The sequence below is a fragment of the Terrapene carolina genome, unplaced genomic scaffold, assembly GCF_002925995.2.
Source record: "Terrapene carolina triunguis isolate 2854851 unplaced genomic scaffold, T_m_triunguis-2.0 Scaffold84, whole genome shotgun sequence".
NCBI classification, from domain to species: Eukaryota; Metazoa; Chordata; order Testudines; family Emydidae; genus Terrapene; species Terrapene triunguis.
Window position 1 is genome coordinate 21,015,838 of NW_020664435.1, and position 25,675 is coordinate 21,041,512.

Genomic DNA, 25,675 nt, shown 5'->3' on the forward strand with positions numbered 1-25,675 from the left:
CTCTCCATCCTGAGCCCTATCCTGTCCCCACCCTGCTCTACATGGAGAAGAGGTAAGCGGGGGGCAGGAGTAGGGGGGAGGGGGACACCCTGACATTAGCTCCCCCACTCCCCTGCACAGCAAGCAGGAGGCTCCCAGGAGCAGCTCCAAGGCAGAGGGCAGGAACAGCACATGGCAGTGGGGGGAGGGATGCTGAACTGCCAGCAACTGGTAGCCTGCTACTGGCTGCTGCACAGGGAATTTAGGAGAGTGGGGAGCTGATGGGGGGCTGCCGGTCCACCCTGGTTCCAAGCCCCCTCCAGCTAGCTGCAACGGGCTGCTCTTCCTGCAAGCAGTGGACAAAGCAGGCGGCTGCCAAACAACATTACAAGGGAGCACTGCACAACTTTAAATGAGCATGTTCCCTAATTGATCAGCAACAAAACGACATTAACCAGGATGACTTTAAGTGAGGAGTTACTGTACTTCATCTCATTTCAGGCTTAATGGTAAATTTTGTTTTGAACAGAATGTCTTGAGAAAAAAGTTGTAGCTATTCTGACATCCAATCCATTATCTCACAAGGATGGAAGACTTCCTTTTATAATCTCTGCAGTAGGAAACAAATGAATCAAGGCTAATCAACACAAAATTTAGTCTAGAAATACTGGAAGAGCACTTTTTAATATTTTTTTTCTACTATTTTAGACGTCCTGGATAGCTGAAATCTTTTCCCTTGAGGTTTGCGGATAAGATACATGTTATGAACTAACCCATTAGCTAAACTAATACTTCTAAAATCTATACTATAAACTGATTTAAAAGTGTTTATTAATGTCTTTGATCATCTTAATTAACTCTATTTTAATGAAGTACTTGTCTGGGATTGCTCTAAACTTTTAAAATTATTCACAAAGCAACCACTTTTTAACCAGTAACAGCTTCATTAAAATATTTACTCAGTAATTTTAATGGTTGAAGTTCTTTCTCCCTATGAAACAGATTATGTTATAAATGGCCAGAATTATAAACATGTACAGAGCTTAACCATACAAGCAAATCTTATTTCCTTATCAGAGACTAGATAAAAATCAAACAGGAAAACGCTGATATTTCTGTTAACAAGTATATGTAACAGGAAAATGCTGAGTCATAACAGAAACACAAAGCATGAAAAGGTGTTTCAGCCTTAACTGCTTATTATATCTTTAAAATTACGTAAGATACTTGCATTTTTAACACTATTAAGTGTTTTTCCTGCCTTCTCTCCCCACCCCCTGCAAAGACTGATCTTTAGAATTACAAGGAATTATTTTTAAAACAGTATTCAAAGAAAAAGTTCAAGGGGTGATATCCTGTCCCAAAGTCAATGAGGAGTTTTGGCATGGACTTCAATAAGACCAGGATTTCAACAAAGATCTTTATGTACCATGACATTTTAGATTATACGTCTCTTTAGAGCAGGGGCGGTCAATTATGGTTTGACCAACAAGCACAAGGGGGGGGGCTAACCTAGTTGTGTTTTTTAGGTGCTACTATAATCATCAATGCCATGGAATTTGGAATACTGGATTGAGGCGAGATGAGAAGTGAGGTGCAAGAAAGGGGACTGCAGTAGTTGATGCAGAAGATGACTTAGAAATAGACAAGGCTGTTTGTGCCTGAAGAGGCGATACTTTGGAAGAAGCAATGGAGCTGGAGAGAGGCTGGATGTTTGAGGGAGGAAAGAGAGTAGGAAAGAAAACAGGTTGTAAGCTTGGGTGAAAGGGAGAATACTTAATTTGTCACCAATAATGAAAGGAGTATTGTGGAAAGAATGGAAAGGTCTAGTTTTTACAATGTTGGATTTAAGAGGGCAGCAGCATATGCTAGTGCTGATGTCAGAGGCAGTAAAATGTTAGACTCATAATAAGAAACAAATCAACTTGAATTTAGGATGTAACTTTAAATTGAATCAATGGACCCAGGAAATTAACTTTCAAAAAGGGGAACACGGTCATGGGAATTTAGGCCTAAAAACCTGAATAGTGTCTGTAAACGAAGTGTTTATTTTTAAAACATTTCCAGAATTACAAATAAAATCCAAAGCTGTGGCTAAGAAAGGAAGATGAACAGATGCTAATGTAAGCCCCAGGACTAGGTGCTTGCTAGGAACAGCTCTTGGGGCTTCCTCTATGGTGAGAAGCAAAAAACCCACTACCAGCTTAGTTTGCTCATTAGGCTCTCTGGCTCCCCTCTAGGTTAAAAAAGAGAGGAAATCGAGGGGCTACTTACCTACTTCCAGGTCTAATTTACATAAGAAGTTTATGAAGCACTAAGTTTTTTTATTTTGGAATTTGTGTTTCATTCTTTTAAATAGTATTAAAAGTGTTATGTAACTGCATATATGTGGCATGATATAATGAATGTAGGAATTCATGAACATTATTCAATGAGGAAAATGACTACCCTGATCTGGAAGTCAGGCACAATACGGTTAGAGGAGAGACTTTTTCTGGAGACTTTTGCTCTGGTGAGAGAGGCTCTATCCCACTCCAGCACCGTATTAAAAGCTGTCTGGATTGGAGCCAACCTGGTGAAATGGCAGCTGCAGACTGGACAGGGCAGAGGATAGCAGCTGATTGCTGTAGGCTAGAGAAAATCTGACCAGTAGGCTAGGCTGTACTTGGTAGAGGTGGACCAGAGGGAGAGACTGTCCATATTGCACCCCTTTGACTACTATCAAGTTAAACTATATTTGAGAATGTGGTTTAGGTTTGTGAGGGCTGTGCTTTGAATAAGTGCCTTAACAAATAGCTAATACATAAGGCTAAGATTTTGTCAGGGATATTTTTAGTAAAAGTCATGGACATGTCATGGCAATAAAGAAAAATTCACAGAAGTCCGGGACCTGTCCGTGACTTTTACTAAAAATATCCCTGACGAAATGAGGAGGGAGAAGGCTCCAGCACCCATGGCCCCAGTGGCTGGGCAGCTGCGGGCCCCGGTTGGAAGCTTCAGGGCACCTCGCAGCTCCGCACTGCCATGGGCTGAAGTCATGGAGGTCTCTGGAAGTCATGGATTCCGTGACTTCCGCAATCTCCATGATAAAAACATAGCCTTAATAATGAATAACAAATGGAATTGGAGGAACTCCTCTCGCTCAGAAGTGTTGTGGTGTTGCTTAATTTCATTTTAAAATTCAAATATTTTAGCCCAAATACAAGTAGTTGTATTTCAGGTTCCCAAAGACTTTTCTGTGTGCTTGTAAGAGCGTAAATGATACACTATTAAAGGTGGGCAAAGTTTTAGCGTTTGATTTCCTGAACCTGAAGTGCAGAAGTGTGGGAAATCATCAAATGGGGGCATATCTAGTGGGGTTCTGCAGAGATTGGTACCAAGCCTGATACTATTCAACATTTTCATCAATGATCTGGAAGTAAATATAAAAACATTGTTGATAAAATTTGCCAACGACACAAAGATTGGTGGAGAGGTAAATAATGATGAGGGCAGGGCAGTCATACTGAGCAATATGATCATTTCATAACCTGGGCCCATTCATACAAAATGTGTTTTAGTACAGAAAAATGCCAAGTTATCCAGCTAGGAACAAGGAATGCAAGCCAAGCCTCCAGACTTCAGAATTGTATCCTGGAATGCAGCGACTCTGAAGAGGACCTAGAGGTTATAGTAAACAAGCAACTTAATATGAGCTCCTAATGCCATGCTGTGGCAAAAAGGACTACTGAAATCCTTGATGTATAAACACTGGAGTAGTCAGCAAGATGACTTTACCTCTGTATATGGCATTGGTGAAACCAATACTGGAACACTGCACCCAGTTCTAGTGTCCACATTGTAAAAAGGATGTTGAAAAATTGGAGAGGGTACAGAAAAGATCCACAAAAATTATTTGAGGGCTAGAGAAAACGGTTTAGAGACAGATTTAACAAGCTCAATCGTTTGTCAAAAAGATGATTGAGTGGTGGCTTGATTACAGTCTGCAAGTATCTTTACATGAGATAATACTGGTTACAAAATGGCTAGAAGCTGAAACCAAATACATTCAAATTAGAAATCAGGCACACATTTTTAAAACCGTAAAAGTGATCAGCCACTATAACAAACTACCAAGGGAAGTGGTGGATTCTCTAATCTCTTGATGTCTCCAAATCAAGACTGGATGTCCTTCTGGAAGATATGCTTTAGCCAAGTACAAGTTATGCTTTAATCAAGCACAAGTTATTAAGCTCAATACAGGGATAACTGTAAAATGTAATGGTCTGTGATATACAAGAGGTCAGACAAGATCTAATGGATCAAACCCTATGAATGTGTGGGAAAGGAGACCTGAACCAATTGTTTTATATATTTTCAAAAGGACCCCAGCAGTAATCCTGGACATCATATTGAAATCAGCCCTTTATGCAGTCTAACACTTGACAAAAGAGTTACATCTACCAGTTAAGCAGCTAATGTGGTGAGATCACTGCTCATCACAATGCTCTGAATAGTTTCATTGTTACCTTGTGCTTCCCATCTGTTGTACACATCTATTGGCTCATCTTAGACTGCAAGCCCTTCAGAGCAGGTACTTACTGTTTTTATATTTGTATGGTGCCTACCACAGTACAAACGGTAAACTACAACAACAAAAAATTATTTATGTGCTGACAAGAGGCGCAATGAAGTCATACTACACCAAAGAATGTGTTACATTTCAGAGTAAAATTAGGAAGTGCAACTTTAATGAAAAAACCCTTAAAGTAATTACTTTACGTTGTGCTGGGCTTGCCAAAGTCACTTGCATATGACATAAGACACTAATTTTGAATAGAAACTTTCTTCAATGACAGCAGAATACTGTCCAAATAGCAACAAAAAGAAGAGTGCTTATTAAAAACCACAGGAATTTATAGGAAAATGAAATAATAGACACCAGTCATATAAGCAACATGCTAAATGTTTCTAAGATCTTTTGACATACATATCTAAAATTACAATTCAACCAATAGCACAGTTCTTTTGTATTATGCTGGCAACATAGGCAGCTTGTTCCAAGTTATGCAACTGTCTCACCCTTATAATTGTGGAGGAAAAATGAATTTAATTATAGATAATGCAGTCAACAATTGCCTTTGGATATTTTTGGTTATGATTAGTGGGTTACTTGTACTCCATTCAGATTGATGGCAGCTCATTACATGAATATGACCAACTGCTGAATATCATCAGACTTAATTGTATTATTTACAAACCTGCAGTGTCACTTGTTTAGATGAAATATAATCATCATCACTGAGGCAGGCACAGGAGACAACCCTCTAATTATAATACTGTAGAAATTAAGTCCATCTTCTCAATTAGTTCTGTAATAGAGTACCTTTTTATGTAAATCTGCTGAGTTCAATGGTTTCTTAATTTCAGGACTATTGAAATGACTCCTACAACTTTAATTATGGAAGCACTACTGCATCTCCTTAATATCTGAGGAGCAAACAAGTACATTAAAAGCTTCTTGCGCTCACTCTTTCTTCAACCATGGCTTTGAGAGTCTAAAAGTTCAATAAGAAGATCTATTAAAATACACTTTATTTCAACTTAAAATGACTTTTTTAAAAGTATAAAAATAGTTCTGTCTTCCACAGACTTCCGCCTTCAGAAAACAGACATCCACTCTGGATTATTTAAACTTGGAAAAATGCAAGTGTTTTCTTAAAAAAAATATCTATTGTTACAGCAAAAACTTGGGTTTCCTTTCAAGCAAGATCATATGATTACACGTTTATATTTTACTTTCCGCAGGAATTCACATACACCCCCATTTGCATCCTGTTATTCATTTAACGTTTCCCTTCCCTTCAGCATGCTGTGTTAATAACATGACAATCACAATGCTAACTTTTTCATTTAACAGGTTTCTTTTATATACAGAGTATTTCAGCTCACTGTACAAAGTATGGTTCTTCTTCATATTCTATATGAGACACTATAAAGGGCACCATTGTTTTAAACTGCACTTTATGTCAGAAAAACTCACGTGGTACAGAAATCCAGACCTTTTCCTTTGGTGGATCAAACTCTGTTGCAACTTCTATAATTAATACACAACGTCTTTTAAACAGTGAAAAGATTAGGGTTATTCCCTACTCCTAATATTGCATCTGTCTGAATCTTAGACATTTAGATTTATTTGTACTCTTCACTTTTATTAGTAACACTATAGATGTAAATCTTTAAATACTTTGAGACAGATTCTGAGTTACCAACCACACAATGCTCTTAGAATGTCTTAAAGATACATTCAGTCAGTAGGGTAGTGAGTTAACAAAAATGGTACAAAAAGCCCTATGCTCACAATTCCATCTGAAGCAATAAATGAAGACACTAGTCACAATGTAAGATGAACCACCACGAAAGATGAGCAATATTTTTAACACAGGTCATGCTTCTCTTTTCACATCTAACAGAGTTTAAACTATAGCATAAATGGGTGCTACATATTTACAAACAACTGTGTTGAAGACTAGAATGTCAGAATTTCTTTGCTCTTCACTTAGTTGCTGAAATTACAGACTGCCAAGCACAACAGGATGAAAATTTAAATGATTTTTTTTTATCCTGTAATTTAAGAAATTGTTTTTTAATAAATAAATAAATTATATATATATATAATATATATATATATATATATATTGTGTGTGTGTGTGTGTATGTATATGTATGTATGTGTGTATATATATATATATATATACACACACACACACATACATACATACATACATATATATATATATATATACACACACATACATACATATACATACACACACACACACACACACACACCACACACACACACACCACACACACACACAATTTTAAATGTACGCATAATTAATCTTCTGTCAAAACGTACAAGACACCCTACACTCCATTTCACATATCACAAAGCCCTTCAGTTATAAAAGTAACACTAATTGCCCTGTTGTAGGACTCTAAAAAAAAAAAAAAAAGTGTTTATTACTCAGATTGATTAAAGACAATGCTTTATTAGCCATGTACATATCTATATAGTCTTCTCTAACAAGGAGAAATTTAAATAAAATTTCAACTTGTTTTCGTCACCAGAGATAGTCATGAACATTCCAAATGAGCAGAGATTTACACACTTCAGTAGAAATTAGATCAGACACTGTTCAGGTGACACTCCTCCCCCCCCCCCCCCCCCCCCGCCCGCTCCATTCTCCTCAATTAGGACAATGAGTTAAATACCCAACTAGTTGAGCCAGAGGAGTTTACCTAAAGTCTAACAATACATGAAAGGAGAAAGGAGTTTGAAAACTTAAAAAAAAAAAAAAAACACATCAAATACACCAAATAGCAGCCACACTAGCCTTTTAAAGCTTTAAAATCCTGAATGTGTGAACTCTATTCCTTTATTGGGAAGCCGCAAGATATTCAGTGATAAACCATACGTTAAGCTAAGGTGAGCAAAAAGAGGGGATAAGATAAAAATAAATGTTTGCAACAGTAAGTCACCAGCATAAGAAATAATAGGAGTTATCTTTCATGAAATCCTGGTACCATTTTTCAATGTTACCTTCCTTATAGTATAGTCAGATATCCTTAAATTTGTTCTTAATAAATCCAATTTATATCCAAAAATGACTCCTCTTTTCAAACTTATCTCCCATTATCATTTTTTTCAAGACTTCAAGACACCTTATTGTTGTACAACGTGCACAAATTTTTTAAGTCTCAGATAATTCTAGTTCAGAATATGAACACACTAATTCAAAGTTACTGCTGTAACTTGCAGTACATGCACATATTTCTTGTAGCTTGAAAATAAACAATTCATATTCACTACAGACAGGCAAATTAATCAGAACTCTGCTAAAGAACTCACTACTATGCAACAAGATTAAATACAAAGCATATAGCTGCAACTGTTCATCTCTTAGTACAATGTGCTGAATATATATTGTTGTGCGAAATGGCTTTCAACCAAAAAGATAGGATTTTCTGTTCAGTGCTATACAACCCTGCTACAAATCTGGATCTACTTATAGATATGTTACATTCAAAAGTGCATGCAGGCTTTTTTTGGTGCCAAGAAAACTATTTCCAATTAATCACTTTAAATGCATTCAGGCTCTTTTGGTGTCAAGAAAACTATTTCCAGTTAATCACTTTAAATGGATGGAAACTACCTCTACATCCAAGCTAGTCAGACACAAACAACATATATGAGACAAAAGTAGGGGGCTGAATATGAGGCTTTTGGCATATTACTATACAGTGTGAACTTGGATTAAGACCCATAAGTCTGTGCAGGATTCATAAAAACCCTGGGCAATTTCTGGACCTTGAAAGACCACATAATGTTCTTGAGCAGGCTGAAAACTGCAAAAACTGTAATGGGAAATTCTGAAATCTGGTTTTGGCCTAAGTCAGGACAAAGTCAAAATCCTGGAATTTTGGGTGAAACAAAATATTCAGAAACATTTTGTTGTTTTGATGAGGCTGAAGTGTTTTGTTTCAACTTTTATATTATAAATTATAACAAAAGTCAAAACAAAGCATTTCTATCTTATCAAAATGAAGTATTTCAAAAAAACTGCTGTAAAATTTCAATGAAAATTGGTATGTCCTATGAGATCTTGATTTCATCTAAACAGCATTTTCTGATATGTCACAGGCCGGCTGCCCCCAATCACACTCTCATGGCCAAGGATGACATAATGCCTCAAGTATCAGAGAGGTAGCCATGTTGTTTTTGTGGATACAAACTAACAAGAAGTCTGGTGGCACCTTAAAGACTAACAAATTTATTTGGGCATAAGCTTTCATGGGTAAAAAACCCACTTCTTCAGATGCATGGTCTGAAGAAGTGGGTTTTTTACCCACAAAAGCTTAAGCCCAAATAAATTTGTTAGTCTTTAAGATGCCAACGGACTCCTCGTTGTTATAATGTCTCAGTTTCCCTTCTCTCACAGGGCTCCTCAATAACAACTCACGATCACAGTCCAAAGGTAATAAACACACTCTCCTTCTAGGGGTCTAATTTATTTAGTCCTAAAACAGTGGCCCTCTAGGCCCTCACCCCAGTTCAGTGTCCCTCTCCTTGAATCAGGAGTCCCCAGCCCTTCTTCACAGTGCTGGGTTCAAATTCAGTCTGTCTCTCAGTTCAATGTGTCTTCTTCTGAGTCAGGAGTTTGGTCTTCCAGGACCCAATCCAACTTCCTTTACTCTCCACTAGAGTCAGTCTCATTCCCTGCAGCACACACCTGCAGCTGCTTCCTCAAGCCAGCTACAGCTTTGCAGGCTTCTGTTGTGCTTGGGCCTCCTAGCTGGAGTGCTACCAGCTTCCACTTGAGCTCCCTTCCACAACGACTCCTTCTGGAGTCTGTCTGTTCCTCCTCCATTTCCCCAGCCCTCACCTGAGTTAACTGCATGACCTCATTCGTGCCTACCTGGAAAGCTGAACTAATCTTAACACAGATGGGTTGAGGCACTATTTCCCCTTAAAGGGGCCAGCCACCCTGTGATATGATGAGAAATTGTTCCACCAAACTTTTTGACAAGCTGTAGTGTTGAACAAATGTCACATGCTGTACTATCCTGATTTACCACAAAAAACACTGCATCGACTGTTTACTCAAAGACAAAAAAGCTCAACTTTTTTAAAAAGACACTTTGCAAAATTAGTTATCAATAATAAAATACACACACTATATGCGGGACTGCTGACTGCTAACAACCAGTCAAGGCAACCTAGAGCAGTGGTTCCCAAACTGTGTGTCACGACCCCAAGTGAGGTTGCTCCCTTAGCAGATAGGGTGGCAGCAATTACAAGTGTGTGGAGAACAGCATTTTACAAAATACGTGCAAGGTCATGCCACATGGAGGATGCTATTTTGCTCAACAAAATGGAACCCTCCATGCAGTGTGATCTCGCACACACTGCGTGTACAAGGTAATGCTGTGAGGAAGACACCATTTTGTAAAGCAAAATGGCACCCTTTATGCAGTGTGATATTAGGTGTACAGCGCATGCAAGGTCTTGCTGCATGGAGGATGCCATTTGAAAATGGTGTCAATGCTGTCTGGGGTTACAGAAAATAATACAACTGAAAAGGGGTTACAGAAAAGAATACAACTGAAAATGAGGTTATGCAGAGAAAGTGTTTGGGAACCACTGACCTAGAGGAAGTACTTTGGAGAAAAGAAAAAGGCAAAACTATCTGAAAGATAGACTTCAGTAGCATGATTATCAAAGGTAGCGAGCAATCAGATCAGACCACATTACACTTGTAGTGTGGTGTTAAAGACAGAGGAGGTTAAAATGATGTCACACAATTTTGCTGAAAAGGCTTTCAACTAAAAGATTAGCGTCATTTTAAGTTCAATTCCTATACTAATATGGATGATAAACTTTAATTATACATGCAATTAGAACTTCAATACTATCACAGCAAATGATATAATAATCAACTATTTTTTTTGTGGGCATCGTTCTTTTGCACTGTCATAAGAGAGCCAGATTCTGGCCACAACTGGTCAGATAAGAATTTCCACAGTAGGGGAAAGCTCTCAGCTGGCGTTAAGCCAACCACTCCATTTCAGCCAAGGGGGCAGGCCAGGGAATGAAAGGGTGGCACAGAGCTTCGTTCCACCAATTCTCAGCTGGTGTGGGGGTTATCGTATGTTGTTGGCCCAACACAGAATAGCTCCAAGAATGCTATAACTCAAACCAGAACCAGGGTCAATGCAGACCAGCCCACAGAACTAGGGAACCTTAACTGGTTCCTTATGTTTCCCTCCCCGCCTCCATTTTCCTTTGCCAAGCACAGCTTGAGCACAGGAGAGAATTTGCCTCCATTAGTTTCAGAAATTAGCTTCCTCAAGCAAGTTAGATGATAAACCAATTATGTGATGGGGTTGCAGGTGTTCATTCATTTTATTCATAACAAAATTATCTTTGCAGCATCAAGGAAAACATCCAACTGATGGGAAATCCATCTGAAAAAGTTCAATAGTTTTATCTCATCTCCTCAAAACCTTTGCAAGTTTGAGGAAAAGGTCTGGAAGACTCATTCAAGGCAATATTGCTTCCAAATGCAAGATGACGAGTTAAGTGAAATGTAAATAGATACATCTGGTTTTCAAGAAACTGGACAACTGATTTTGTACAGTTACCTCACTATACAACTTGACATGTCATTAAAGTATAGATACATTCAACAATTTTAAATACTAAAACAGGTGAAAGTAACATACAGCACCAAACAATATTTTAAAAGCAGTCCAAGAAAAATTTAATCCTAATCTCTTACCATCAAAGAAGCTTTTGGCTCTCAGGTAACTCACGCTAAGCCTAAGCACAGACAGTTTATCCAGTTTGGCGATAACATCTTGTGGGAAAGGCAAGAGGCTAGCCAAGCGATCTAACTCTGCATTCAATCTGTCTCTGTGTCTCTTGGATGGATTGGACTTGGCTCCTTCAGATGGGGATGGCTTTACTCTGTGGGAAAGACAAAACACAGTATAAATGCATATTTTTTCTCAAAATGATGATATTGTCTTATTTTATTTTATTTTTAAAAACAGAAAGGTAGTAAAGCTCTGCCATTAAGCTGATGCTCACCACCACAAATCTTTTACATTTTAACATGTAATATGCTTCCCCAACATGACTTGCACATTCCTCAGCAAAAATTAACTTCGATTGAAGCTAGGAAAAACAAAAGTCAGGTGGGCATCTAAGAGTCCTGTTCGCGCATCAGAGTATTTAGTTAAAAGTGTTTGAAAGTTGAGAGATACTTAAAGAATTTTTTCACTTCAAGGTCCCAGAAACAAAGACAAGGTTTTCATCTCGAGGCCAAAAGACCAAAAACATCAAGACACTTGATCACGGCTTTGGATAGACCAAGAGACTACGTACACTTGAAACTGTTCTATTGTTCAGAAAAAAAATAACTCAAATGTCACTCAATGTGCCAAAGACACCTCTACCCTAATAGAACGCTGTCCTCGGGAGCCAAAAAAAAAAAAAAAATCTTACCGCATTATATCGAACTTGCTTTGATCCGCCGGAGCGCGCAGCCCAGCCCACCCGGAGCGCTGCTTTACCACGTTATATCCGAATTCGTGTTATATCGGGTCACGTTATATCGGGGTAGAGGTGTACTTTATATTATACATCAACACTGGTATTTCAGTATATTATTAATATTCTATGTAAAATTGTACTCTTGCATCTACACTTGTTCACTTTTAGTGCAACATATCTCAATGTATGCTTAATTTTTATACAGTTTTATTTTCTGCTTAACACTGCAAGAGTTCTAACAACTTGTTGTACAGTGCTGAATACTTTGCTGGTGTCCAAGACACAAAACATCAAGATGGCCCCTGCCCCAGATATCTTCCAATCTGGGAGAGAGACAGGTGACGATATGTTGGGGAGTTCCTGAGGAAGGAGTCACTATGAATGCTTGTAATGAGATTTTTGGGGGTGGGAATACGTAAATCAACTCATTAAATCCACTTACAGTTGACAACATACTGAGCACTAACATACTCTTCAACATTTACAGTAAGTATGGCATGACAAATTGGTGAAATATACCATCCAAAACAAAGCAATAGTGTTCTTTTATGAATTATATTATGATGTTTATGTAATCTTGCTTCTAGTTTCCATTAACACCCACCTTAAATTCCCAGTGCTCACTCCAAAATTTCCTACACGCAAGGTTGTGAATAGGGAATATTTATATTATATGAAATTATATTTTATTATTAGAAAAATAAATTCTGAGTCTTTCAACAGATTAGCTTTGCTCACATGCCATGTATGCTTAAAATAAAGTTTTCTAATTACAGAGGGATCAATCACTGATTCATTTTTGTGTAATAAGTTTGTAAAGTCAGTTTGCTACTACTTAGATTACCTTTACATGAATGTTGGTTGTGTGTGACATGCTGTCTGCAAACTCTGTTCATGCCTACGTGCTTCATTTAGTTTAAGTAGTCTTGGTAGTATTTATTTCCAAGGATTGCATTCAATCAAATTAATATTCTGCACTGGCTAGAAATTTTAAAAACCTCCCGTAATGAAATTTAGATACCACTGTGAAAACATGATTTGTACTGTAAAACAATTTCATTACTTCCAGTTAAATACATGACAGACAGAACTGACATCAAATAGTGAAATATATCATGTGTTTTTAGACTTCTCTTTCTTCCAGTTCCAACTACTAAGTATCCGCTGGAGGGGGGTGGGGGTTTTTTTAAATGGGGGGGGGGGAGAAATCATAAAATTGTCAATATTTATTAATTTAAATCTAAGCCTTCCAAATCTACTTTTAAGGACCATGTCTTCTTATACCAGTATCACTTGTCCACTACCTCTTGATTGGGGAAAACTTAAATTTTTCTCAACTGTTCACTCTAGCTATAAAAATGATGTTGTGTTGCTGTTATACACTGAAGGAGTGTATATACATACACACCCCTTTTCTTACGCTGAGTTTGTAATCTGATAGGGGCTACGGTACTGAATGTTGACAACACATACGAAAGCCCCAGGAATAACAACCACCATCACACTTATAAATTCACTACCGTTAAAGCTAAGTTTGCTGCAGAAATAAAGGGTCTGCTTCCCCACTGCTCTGATGGAGGTTAATGGTACAGAAATGGGCAAGAGGGAAGTGATGGAGAAATAAAAAGGGTTATGAAAATTATGTCTATTAAACAAAGACTTATCCAAAGCAAAAACAGCACACCACGTATGGGTGTGTCATCAATTAAAATACACAGTGAAATAAATATCTGGTTACGGGCAGTATTAGAACTACCTCAATTAGGAGTCCTGACTTTCTGAGGGCCACTCTGAGCCCAATGTCTCTCTAATGCCATTTGATGTCAGGCTACCTGCAGCTCACCACAACTCCAGATAATATTAGTTTAAAAATAATTCTGTAAAGCTTTTGTTCAGATAAAAGGAACCAAATAATGTTTACTTATTCTAGGGAAGCATTCGTGTACCCAAATCATGACAATCAAGATAATTCTGGGGGGGGGGGGGAGGGAGGGAGGGAAGAGGAACAGACTATACAACAAAAAGTTTGGATTTCAATATTGGTCAAACAACAGACTAAAAGTCACCCAACATTTCCTTAAGAATCCCTATTAGTAACACTAAGCCTCACTGAGTGAGTTGTTAACGTGCATTACTGCCAGTTAATACAGAGCCAGATTAAAAAACTTATTGCTTGAAGTACAATCATTGCAAGTACAGCAGGATTAAGCTACCCCACTCGTACACTTGTACACTTTTAAGGCAGTCAACCAGGTCTGCTATTCCTGTGGAATAGTTTGTAGCCTCCGATTCCTGGTAGTCAGGCTTTGTCTACACTGGACTTTTGTCGGTAAAACATCTGTCGTTCAGGGGTGTGAAAAAAAACTTCAGTGTGAACAGGGCTTTGTCAGCTTTGGCCCCCCTGCCTGGGGCAGCACCACAGCATGGCTCAGGTGGTGTCAGGCTTCAGTCCCCCCTCCTGAGGTTATGTAGTATTTTTTGTTGTCAGAAGGGGGTCATGGTGCAATGAAGTCCGCGAACCCCTCGTTTAGATAGAGTGCTGCACCCTCTATGCATTACAGCAAGTTATCCCTGAAGGAAATTGAATGCTATGTCAAGATTAATCCTTGTATATGTGCTTTTTACAAAAACAGTCCAGAAAGCAGGGGCAGATTTTAAGATTGTTAAAACTACTTTAACAGTAGATGCCCTTCCAGTCCTGCTTCTCTACTGTTTAGGTACAGCTGTGAGAGATCTCAATAAACCAAACAACCAGAGTTCCTTGTTTTGTTAATATCTATTACAGCTGAACGGAAATCTTTCAATATTTCAATACTTGAGAGACAAACAAGTGCGGTCATAGAACGTCAAAATAAAAACAGAGTTGTCAAAGTATTATTTGAACTGTATTTTCACTGTTCTTCTATGCAGCATAGTCTTTAATCACATACCTTACTATGTGTGAGTTTAGATTGTGTATACACACACACACACACACACACACACACACACACACACACTAAAACCAAAGGGCTGTAGCCTTAATTTATACCATGAGGCCAAAGCAGGTTCCGATATACACATTCCTGACTTAAAAATAAAAGTAAATTAAAATATAGTTTTGAATAAGATCAGTTGCTGAGCACCTAAAGATAAGTGAATATTAGCAGGGATCCTAAAAATCCATTTGACACAGAAAAACACAGAAATTGCGTTTTTACAGAGAATCTTTACTTTTTCATTTGTGAAAAAATAAAAACATAACTATTAACTACATTTTACTAAAAGTACCAGTGTCACTTACAAACTCCCCCTCTTGTGGTCTATTTTTGAATGCACTTTAAATTTACAGTGGAACGCAGTTTATTCATTCTAATTGGGACCGAGGCCAGATCGAATAATCAAAAATTGGGATAATCAGGAGAATTGGCAAAGAGCTTTCTATCCCTTATTTTATGAGGGGCGGGGGGACTTGGTGCCGCAACTGCTCAGGGCTGACCACCGGAGTCCCAGCTGCTGTTAGCCCGGAGCCAGAGAGCTGGATAATGAAGGCTCGAATAACTGGGCTTCTACTGTATATCAGTAAAACATTGTGTTCAAGGGATACCTATGTATGTTGTGGCTACGGAACCTTTCATTTTAAATAGCCAAAAAAAAAAAAAACTGGATTTTTATCCGAGAATTTTGTTTTATCATGGAAAATGGGATTCCTGAATATAACACCACAACTGTTTTACTCCTCTAAAAAACAGAGGGCCTTTGAGGAGACCGGCGGCACAGGCATCTGTCACATAGCTGACAGTCTTAATCCTTGAGGTAGTATGTGCTGCAGATGTTTTTCAACCCATCCTTAATGTTACAAAAATTGGGGTGTTATTTTTGTGCATTATTATTTAGTTCCGACAATTCAGGATGTGTGAGAAATGTGTCATGTACATACACACCATTTTATTTTAGAAATGAACAAAGCAACGTAACATTTTAAGGACCGTGAATAAACGGCATTGAAATGGACATAAAATGCATGGTCATCGAAAAAATTCACATTTAAACAAAAAAGCCCTTCTAACTTAAAATAGGATGATGTCTCCCTATAGTCTCAACCACATATGCAAAGACATGTTTTTTTCCCCTAAAATTGTTATTTACACCACATCTATTACCAAAAGTGATGCATGTTCACCATTCTCAAACAATACCACTCCACTCAGAGGAACTAAAAACTCTAAGCATGATTTACTTCTTTTATTCTCCCTGCCACCATATTCAACATTAACATTACACTCTGGTTCTGATGTGCAGGGTAGGAGTAAAAGATGATGGGATGGGTATTCTCTCTGTAGACTGTTGACCCCTTTGATTTGAAGTTGGGGCACATCTTTCTCAATGGTGCAGCAAACCTGTTTTGTGGTTTGCCCTCAGGTGTGACAGAACCAATGAGCTTCCAAGTAGCTTTAAAGGACCAGGCTGTTCTAACTCTTCTGTCAATGGTGTGGTAGGACTATGTTACCCAGGGGTTCTCAAACTGATGGTCATGACCCCTCAGCAGGTCACAAGGTTATGTGGGGGGTCATGAGCTGTCAGCATCCATCCCCAAACCCCACTTCACCTCCAGCACTTATAATAATGTTAAAAATATTTTAAAATGTTTTTAATGTATAAGGGGGGAGGGTCGCACTCAAAGGCTTGCTGTGTGAAAGGGGTTACCAATACAAAAGTTTGAGAACCACTGCTGTAACCTTTTGTCCTCCACTAGGGAGTATGTATCAATACCCACCCACTCTGTTGGCTTCCTCTTAACAGTTCATTTTGATTTAAAGACTGCCTGCAACAGCCAGAGCAAGAGGAGAGACTACTAGAGTACTGACAATGAAGTTTTGTGCCAAGTCCAACAGATTGCAATATATAGCTTTTAAAATCATATACCATGGTTGTGCACGAAGGAAAGAATTTTCTTTGCTTCCCAAGATAGTGTCTTTCGCTATATTTAGAAAACATTCTTAATATGTTATGTATATTTTCTTTTTAATGTCTCTCTGAAAGAAGCAGAGTACATAATAAAACTGAAATTAAAAATATGAAGCATCTTAAAATGCTATCTGCTACAAACCATCCATCTAAAGTACCGAAACTATAAATGAATGTGCATTGTTTCTAAAAAGAAAGACTGTATACCTGGGGTGGCCAAACTGTTCGTGAGCCACATGTGGCTCTTTTACCATTAAAGTGCTGCTCGCAAGCCCCGTCCGCCCTCAATTCTCCACCTACCAGACTGCGGGGTTTGGGGGTGGGGAGGAAGAGCTCGGGGCCTCTGCCTTGCAGTAGGGTGGTGGGGGTGGAGGCTTCTGTCCAGCGGGGAGGAGGGTTTCAGGGCTTCAGCCCCGCGAGGGCACACCTGCTGCGGCTCGGGACTTCAGCAGGAGTGGGACTGAAACCCCAGGCTCCCAGCAGGCATGCTCTGGCTCTCGAACTTCTGAAGATTGTCGTACGTAGAGGGTCAGTAAGTTTGGCCACACCTACTGTATACTAACTCTTTGTATTAAGTGCAATTAGAGATAATGAATGGTACCAGAATGAGCCTGGAAAGTGAACACCTATCTATAGATGAAGAAAAAGCAATGACAGGGAAATTATCTCTACGCTGCCTCTTGAACCACTGTTTATTAATCCTAGCCTGAAGGGTCACCCAGACAGCCAAATAAAGCAAACATTTTTCAGGTACATTGTATATGGAGAATCCATATAAGTAAGCATTGGACAAAACCAATCACTTATTTTTTGTTCATTTTTCATTATCTAAGAAACATGCAATTAACTTTAACTGGCATTCTAGTTTGCGTATATATGGCAATTAAACTTCTTAACGCCCCCCACCACCATTTTCCCATTTAGTGTTTATTGTGTATTTTATTTCAACAACAACAACAAAATGTTAAAGTATATTAAATACAAAATATTTTTATCTAAAGACATCATAAGGATTAAATAAGGATTAAATACATATAAATTCATAACACCAGGGGAAGGGGATTAAATGCACATAATCTATTTACAACAAATCTAACTTTTGTGGCTCTTGCATTCCATCCTGTTTTGCATTAAATGAACTCTATGGCTTGTTATATATTAATGATATTCCAGTGATTAATAAAAACCCAGAAAACTTGAGAATTTGAATTTAACATATATGAAAAATTTTAAAAAGATACAAGCCTCAATAAATCTTTGTTAACACCCATAGGAAAATGACCACAGGGGGGAGTCCACATCATTCAATCAATAAAATAGAAAGAATTACATGGAGGAAAAACAAACATAAAAGTAGAAAAGGTTCCAAGAAAGTGCGTGTTCCCTAATACATAGCAAGATTTAGTTGGGTGTAGGTGGTGAAATCACACTGTTTACCATGCATTTTTCTTCTTTAACAAAAGACGCGGATATTCCTACATTTAAACAGGTATTGTATTTCTCCAAAAATGCAGTCAGTATATTTTCCTTTTATACATATTACAGTGATAGGGTAGCTCTCTACAGAAAGGATAATATTCCAATACTTTGTACTGTCAGGGTAATAGCCCAAGATTTCCTGTGGGGTTCTGTCCTCTACACTGTAGATAATAGGAGTGTTTTTTTTCTGAACTGGCTTCAAATTACTACCATGATTTTCAATTAGTTATTTTCCATACAAAAATCAGAGTTTTTCCCATTTAGACTTTCTTGTGAACATTACATCATTATATAGATGAGAAAAAAAGTTGTTCACACAAATGGGTTGTCTGTATTACGGACAATACATCACTCATGCTCCACTCAGAATTTTGAATATGGCAAGTGAAGCACAAATACACAATTCAACAAAAATTTCATCTCTTCCTTATATGAAAGGAATGTAAAAACAAGCTACATTACCTCACTACATATAATAGTATGTCAGCTCTTCTGTTTTAAACTATTTTTTCAAGAGGTTTTAAATTTGCCTGGAAGAAAGCTAACTTCAAGGCAGTTATCCTACAAATGTTCTATATATTAATTTGAGGAGAATCAGAGGCAAGCTAGATCTTTTTACAATAACGAACAAGCTTCATAACCTCTTAAAAAGTCAGATCTGATAATCTGCTGCTACTCTAGCATTTTCTCTCTTTTTGGCCAAGAGTATGAACTATGATCAGTTTTTAACTGGGCAAATCAGAACCCACAGGCCTGCAGATAATGTGTCTCCCAAGACTGCTATCAGAGTATAAATACAAAATGAATGTAAAATTAAGCATAAAGAGAGGAAAATAAGTATGGTACACTGAACAAACAGAAATTAATCTTGCACAAATTATTTGTCAGTCCAGCAGGGTAGCAAATAATATGATTAGTAGGAGTTTTTTTTAAAACCTGTTATAGGTGAAGCCCAAATTACGGCTAGATTAAAAACAAAAATATTTACCTTAAATTAAGAAAGGTTTATTTTTCCCTTTCAGTCCTAAAAAGAGAAGTTCTTTTATAACAAGGACACCTCAAGACCAATATTAAACTTAGTTTCCATCCATATGCTGATATACATAAAAAAGAAAATATTCAGATTCAAATAAGGTAAGTGTGGCCAATGAAAATAAAGAATATGAAAGACTAAGCTGCTTGAGAGTCAGACATTTTTATATAGAGGTACAAAAATAGAAACAGTTTTCAGATCTGACCAGAATTTATTAGGAAACAAAGCATTAAGACTACTCTAATCAGAAAGAGTGAATAGCTATACAACAGTTCCTTAAATTAAGATTTTTGTGTACTTTAGAGGATTAGTCTAAGAAAGTATGTAAACAGAGCAGGGAAGTTATTTGCGCTTGCGCATAACTGTAGGAAAAAAGCATTTCCTATATACTTGTATATCTTGAAATAGGGCAACTATTTCTTTCAAAAATATAGATTTATATTGTTGAACTGTTTTAACACTTCTATATTTTAGCATGGAAGAGGCTAGCCACATTTACATTAAGTTATATTCACATTTACTGCCGCTTCTGCAGAGTGTTGGTAGAAATCATCACATATATTGCTTTTCACTGATTTATTCACTCCACAAACATAGTAAAATTTCATTTAAAACAAAATATCCATTTGTAAAAATATTTTAACAACAACAGCTGTGATTGAATATGCATTCAATTAACTGATCCAAAACAGGGAGCTGAATGATATAAAGGAACTTGCTTACATGCAGTGTCCCAAAATGTCTCTCTCTTTTACTAGTATGTTACAAGGAACAACTCTTTTAAACTTAGCGTATGATTTTACTTTTTAATACAGTTTTTTCAGTAATGCTATTTGAAAATAAGTGCAATAAAAAAAAAAGAGTAAAAATTTTGTTTTGGTCATAAGTCAGTAAGAAATAAGCTGCCAGGGGGAAAAAAAGCAGCTAATCAGACTACTTATAAAAGTAGTTAATATATGCATCTTTATGTAATAGATAAATGTAAAAGTTAACGATTTCCTCTAGGCTGAAAGTCATTTCAGATTAAAGTAATCTTTTAGTGAAGCAGGTACAACCTTGGGCCCAATCCTATCCATACTTGCGTGATATAATTAGCTTTACTCATGCAACTAAGGGTTTTCAGGATTAGGCCCTATATTAAGAGGGGTTTTTTTCTTTTTAAGATGTGGCAGTAATTTCTGACTTTGTGTTTGTTTGGAGCTAAATGAATAATTACCATAAAATATAATCAATCTTTTGGCAGAATAAAAACATTAAGGGAAATTGTTTTTTTTAAATATTCCCAAACAGGATAACAATTATACATAATCTACTGTCATGCCCTTTGTTGAAATGTCGCAGGCACCTTGTCAGAGACATCCACAACATTGGGGGGGGAGCGGTGTCCAGGATCTGATGTGTAAGACTTCATACATAGTTGAAGTAATAAAATGTGCTTTATTAGTTAAAAATCACAGTACCGACTGTGAAATACTCTACTGCAGGGAGTGAATGGTAAGTTACAAACCCATCCAAATGGGGATGACCAGGGTCAGCCATGCACCCAGCACAACGTGCCTTTCTGCACATACACATGCCACAAGTCCTAAGCAGCACAGCTAAGCACTGCACTGCTAAGAAACTGCTCCATCTTTGCACTGTGACCAATAAGACATTTAAAAAGCTGCATCTGTCATTTAACAATTATTTTAGCTGGTGGGGGCTTTGTAGCCATCCCTAGGGAACTGCCACCTTAAATGCCGCCTCGTCTAGATCAGGTAACCCAGCCACACTAAAACCTAAAGTCATTTCTTCTTCCTTCCTTCCTCCCCTCCCCCAAGCCCTCATTCTGCCTTTTAATCACCATCCTTATACAACTGGGTCATCGGTGCCTGTTCACAACAGGACTCCTAACATAGCTAACTACAGACTTCCCTGCGGGGGGGGCGGTTCTGAAAAGGGACCTCCTGGATCCCCAGAAGTCACGCGCACACCCAGCACTGCTGCCAGGGGTCCCAACCCAAAGCCGCCGACAGAGAAGAAAAGCCCCCCGCGAAAGGGCACCAGGCACTGCAGCGAACAGGCCCCGGGTGCCCCCTGCCTCTGGGGCTGCGTCCCTGGGCAAAACCCAAACAGCGCCCCAGACAAACAAGGCAAACCCGTAGCTGCCGAGGCCCACGAGGAGCGAAGCGCAGAGCCCCGGAGCTGTGGGGAGGCTGCAGACACCCACCCGGCGCCGGGGAAGCGGGGAGCCGCTACAGAGCGGACGCTCGGGCTAGAGGGAGAGGAGGCTGGGGGCGCAGAGCGCGGCCAGGGGCCGGTTTGGGTGAGCCGCTGACGGCCCCGCAATGACCAGTAGCAAAGCCGGCCCAGCTCGTCTCTTACATTTTCTGCACGGGTTTCCGCCGCTTGCGACTGGCGTAGGTGATATTGGGGTTCATCCTGCTGCTGCCGCCGCGGCTCCCCGGCGACCCCGCTCGGCGCCGCAGCCCGAAGCTGCCCGGCCCTGCCCGTCTGCAGCGCGCCGAGCGCTGCTCCCCCAGCCGAGGGAGGGCGGGGAGCCCAGGTGATCAGCGCCGGCGTCACCCACCAACCCCGCTGCGCCCCCGAAGATAGGGGCGGGGCGGGGCGGCCGAGGCTTTCCAGCTCCCGCAGCCCGGCTCCCGGCAGCGGCGGCTTCTCCTGCCCGGGAAGGTGGGGGCCGGGCCAGCGCACCCCGAGGCTGCTGCCGCTGCGGGCGGGTGCGAAGATCCCTCTGTCCCTGTGCGGCCGCCGCGGGCCGGGCAAACGTCTGTCACCGTCTACCGCTGCCACCGCGGTCTCGGAGCCAGCCTCCCCCTGCTCTCCCCGCCCCGCGGAGGAGGCTCCGACGGCTGCCTACGTGAGGGGGCGGCGTGCGCCGCCATGTTGGGTAGGTCACGCCCGGCGAGAGGCCCCAGGACGCAGCCTGCAATGGCCAGCCGGCAGCCCAGGTACCCAGCAGGAGCCCGGCCCGCCGAGACGGGGGAGGTGATAGACGCCCAACAAAATAGCTACCGCCGTCAATGACAGCCACAAGGAAACACCCTGCCTGTGTGTGTGTGTAAGGGGAGAGCTGTGCACCCCCATCGCCTCCCCTCATCCCCGCCTACATTAACTCAAGGGCCGCCCACAGCTGGGGCAGCAGGTGTGAGCCACCGCAGGGAGGAAGGAGCAGTGTGCTGGTGGAGCCTGAGCCTAGGCCTGCACTGGGGGGGGGGGACCCATGCGCCTCCGACCCGTGATTGCACCTATGAAATTCTGAAAGATAAGAGTCCAGACTGTGCTTAAGGGGGGGAAGCCATTATCAGCCTACATTTTAAAGGGGCGGGGGAAATTACAAGCAACATGGGCTGCTAAAGTGCTGCTAAGTCCAGCTGTTCAGGCAGAATCATCATGCATTTTGCCTAGGGCTGTCAAACAATTAAAAAGTAATTAAAAAATCATGATTATTTGCCATTTCAATCACACTGTTAATAATGGAATAACATTTCTTTACATATTTTGGATTTTTGTACATTTTTAAATATATTGATTTCAATTGCAACACGGAATACAAAGTGTGCTACAGTGCTCACTTTATATTATTTTTTTATTACAAGTATTTGCCCTTTACAAAGATAAACAAAATAAATAGTCGTTTTTAATTCACCTCAGACAAGTACTGTAGTGCAATCTCTTTATCCTGAAAATAATTCTACATTTGTAAGTTGCACTATTATTTTTACATAACTGCACTCAAAAATAAAACAATGTAAAACTTTAGAGCCAAAAGGCCACTCAGTCCTTCTTCTTCAGCCAATCACTAAGACAAATATGTTTGGTTACATTTATGGGAGATAATGCTTCCCGCTTCTTATTTACAATGTCATCTGAAAATGAGAACAGGCATTCCCATAGCACTTTTGTAGCCAGCATGGAAGGTATTTACATGCCAAACATGCTAAACATTCGTATGCCCTTTCATGCTTCAACCACCATTCCAGAGGACATGCTTCCATGCTGATGACAGGTTCTGTTCGATACTGTGCCAAAGCAATGCAGACTGATGCACATTCATTTTCATCATCCGAATTAGATGCCACCAACAGAGGCTTGTTTTCCTTTTTTTGGTGGTTCAAGTTCTGTAGTTTCTGCATCAGAGTGTTGCTCTTTTAGGACTTCTGACAGCATGTTCCACACCTCGTCCCTCTCAGATTTTGGAAGGCACTTCAGATTCTTAAACCTTGGGTTGAGTGCTGTATCTGTCTTTAGAAATCTCACATTCACCTTCTTTGCATTTTGTCAAATATGCATGGGGAGGAGGTGACCAGCCCTCTGTGGAGAAAGAAGTGGTTCGGGACTATTTAGAAAACCTGGATGAGCACAAATCCATGGGGCCGGATGCGCTGCATCCGAGGGTGCTAAAGGAATTGGCGGATGTGATTGCAGAGCCATTGGCCATTATCTTTGAAAACTCATGGCGATCAGAGGAGGTCCCGGATGACTGGAAAAAGGCTAATGTAGTGCCCATCTTTAAAAAAGAGAAGAAGGAGGATCTGGGGAACTACAGGCAAGTCAGCCTCACCTCAGTCCCTGGAAAAATCATGGAGCAGGTCCTCAAGGAATCAATTCTGAAGCACTTAGAGGAGAGGAAAGTGATCAGGAACAGTCAGCATGGATTCACCAAGAGCAAGTCATGCCTGACTAACCTAATTGCCTTCTATGATGAGATAACTGGCTCTGTGGATGAGGGGAAAGCGGTGGACGTGTTATTCCTTGACTTTAGCAAAGCTCTTGATACGGTCTCCCACAGTATTCTTGCCGCCAAGTTAAAGAAGTATGGGCTGGATGAATGGACTATAAGGTGGATGGAAAGATGGCTAGATTGTCGGGCTCAACTGGTAGTGATCAATGGCTCCATCTCTAGTTGGCAGCTGGTATCAAGCGGAGTGCCCCAAGGGTCGGTCCTGGGGCCGGTTTTGTTCAGTATCTTCATTAATGATTTGGAGGATAGCATGGACTGCACCCTCAGCAAGTTTGCAGATGACACTAAACTGGGAGGAGTGGTAGATACGCTGGAGGGTAGGGATAGGATACAGAGGGACCTAGACAAATTAGAGGATTGGGCCAAAAGAAATCTGATGAGGTTCAACAAGGACAAGTGCAGAGTCCTGCACTTAGGATGGAAGAATCCCATGCACTACTACAGGCTGGGGACCGACTGGCTAAGCGGCAGTTTTGCAGAAAAGGACCTGGGGATTACAGTGGACGAGAAGCTGGATATGAGTCGACAGTGTGCCCTTGTTGCCAAGAAGGCTAACGGCATATTGGGCTGCATTAGTAGGAGCTTTGCCAGCAGATCGAGGACCGTGATCATTCCCCTCTATTAGACATCGATGAGGCCTCATCTGGAGTACTGCGTCCAGTTTTGGGCCCTACACTACAAGAAGGATGTGGAAAAAATGGAAAGAGTCCAGCGGAAGGCAACAAAAATGATTAGGGGGCTGGAGCACATGACTTATGAGGAGAGGCTGAGGGAACGGGGATTGTTTAGATGAGAAGAATGAGGGGGGATTTGATAGCTGCTTTCAAACTATCTGAAAGGGGGGTTCCAAAGCAGATGGATCTAAACTGTTCTCAGTGGTACCAGATGACAGAACAAAGATTAATGGTCTCAAGTTACAGTGGGGGAGGTTTAGGTTGGATATTAGGAAAAAATAAATTCACTAGGAAGGTGGTGAAGCACTGGAATGGGTTACCTAGGGAGGTGGTGGAATCTCCTTCCTTAGAGGTTTTTAAGGTCAGGCTTGACAAAGCCTTAGCTGGGATGATTTAGTTGGGGATTGGTCCTGCTTTGAGCAGGGGGTTGGACTAGATGACCTCCTGAGGTCCCTTCCAACCCTGAGATTCTATGATTCTATGGTTCTAAATTGAACAACTATGCTGAGTTGTCATCTGAGACTGACATAGTACAAAATATATGGCAGAATGTGGGTAAAACCACAAAGCCAGAGATATACAATTCTGCCCCAAGCAGTTCAGTCACAAATTTAATTATCACATTTTTTTTTAACAAGTGTCATCACCATGGAAGCATGTCCTCTGGAATGGTGGCTGATGCATGAAGAGATATACAAATGTTTAGCATATCTGGCATG

At 40.0% G+C, this 25,675-nt stretch overlaps 1 protein-coding gene across 1 annotated transcript in view; it reads right to left on the minus strand.

The window, feature by feature from the left end:
- Window positions 1-21,978, minus strand: part of AHR (aryl hydrocarbon receptor) — a 95,696-nt gene extending 73,718 nt beyond the window's left edge. The window contains exons 1-2 of the mRNA XM_024209068.3: window positions 21,903-21,978; window positions 11,304-11,491 (exon numbers count right to left, since the gene is read on the minus strand). Coding sequence (XP_024064836.1) covers window positions 11,304-11,491; window positions 21,903-21,958 — 244 coding nt within the window. The 5' untranslated portion in view covers window positions 21,959-21,978. The remainder of the gene's footprint in view (window positions 1-11,303; window positions 11,492-21,902) is intronic.
- Window positions 21,979-25,675: the final 3,697 nt, after the last annotated feature.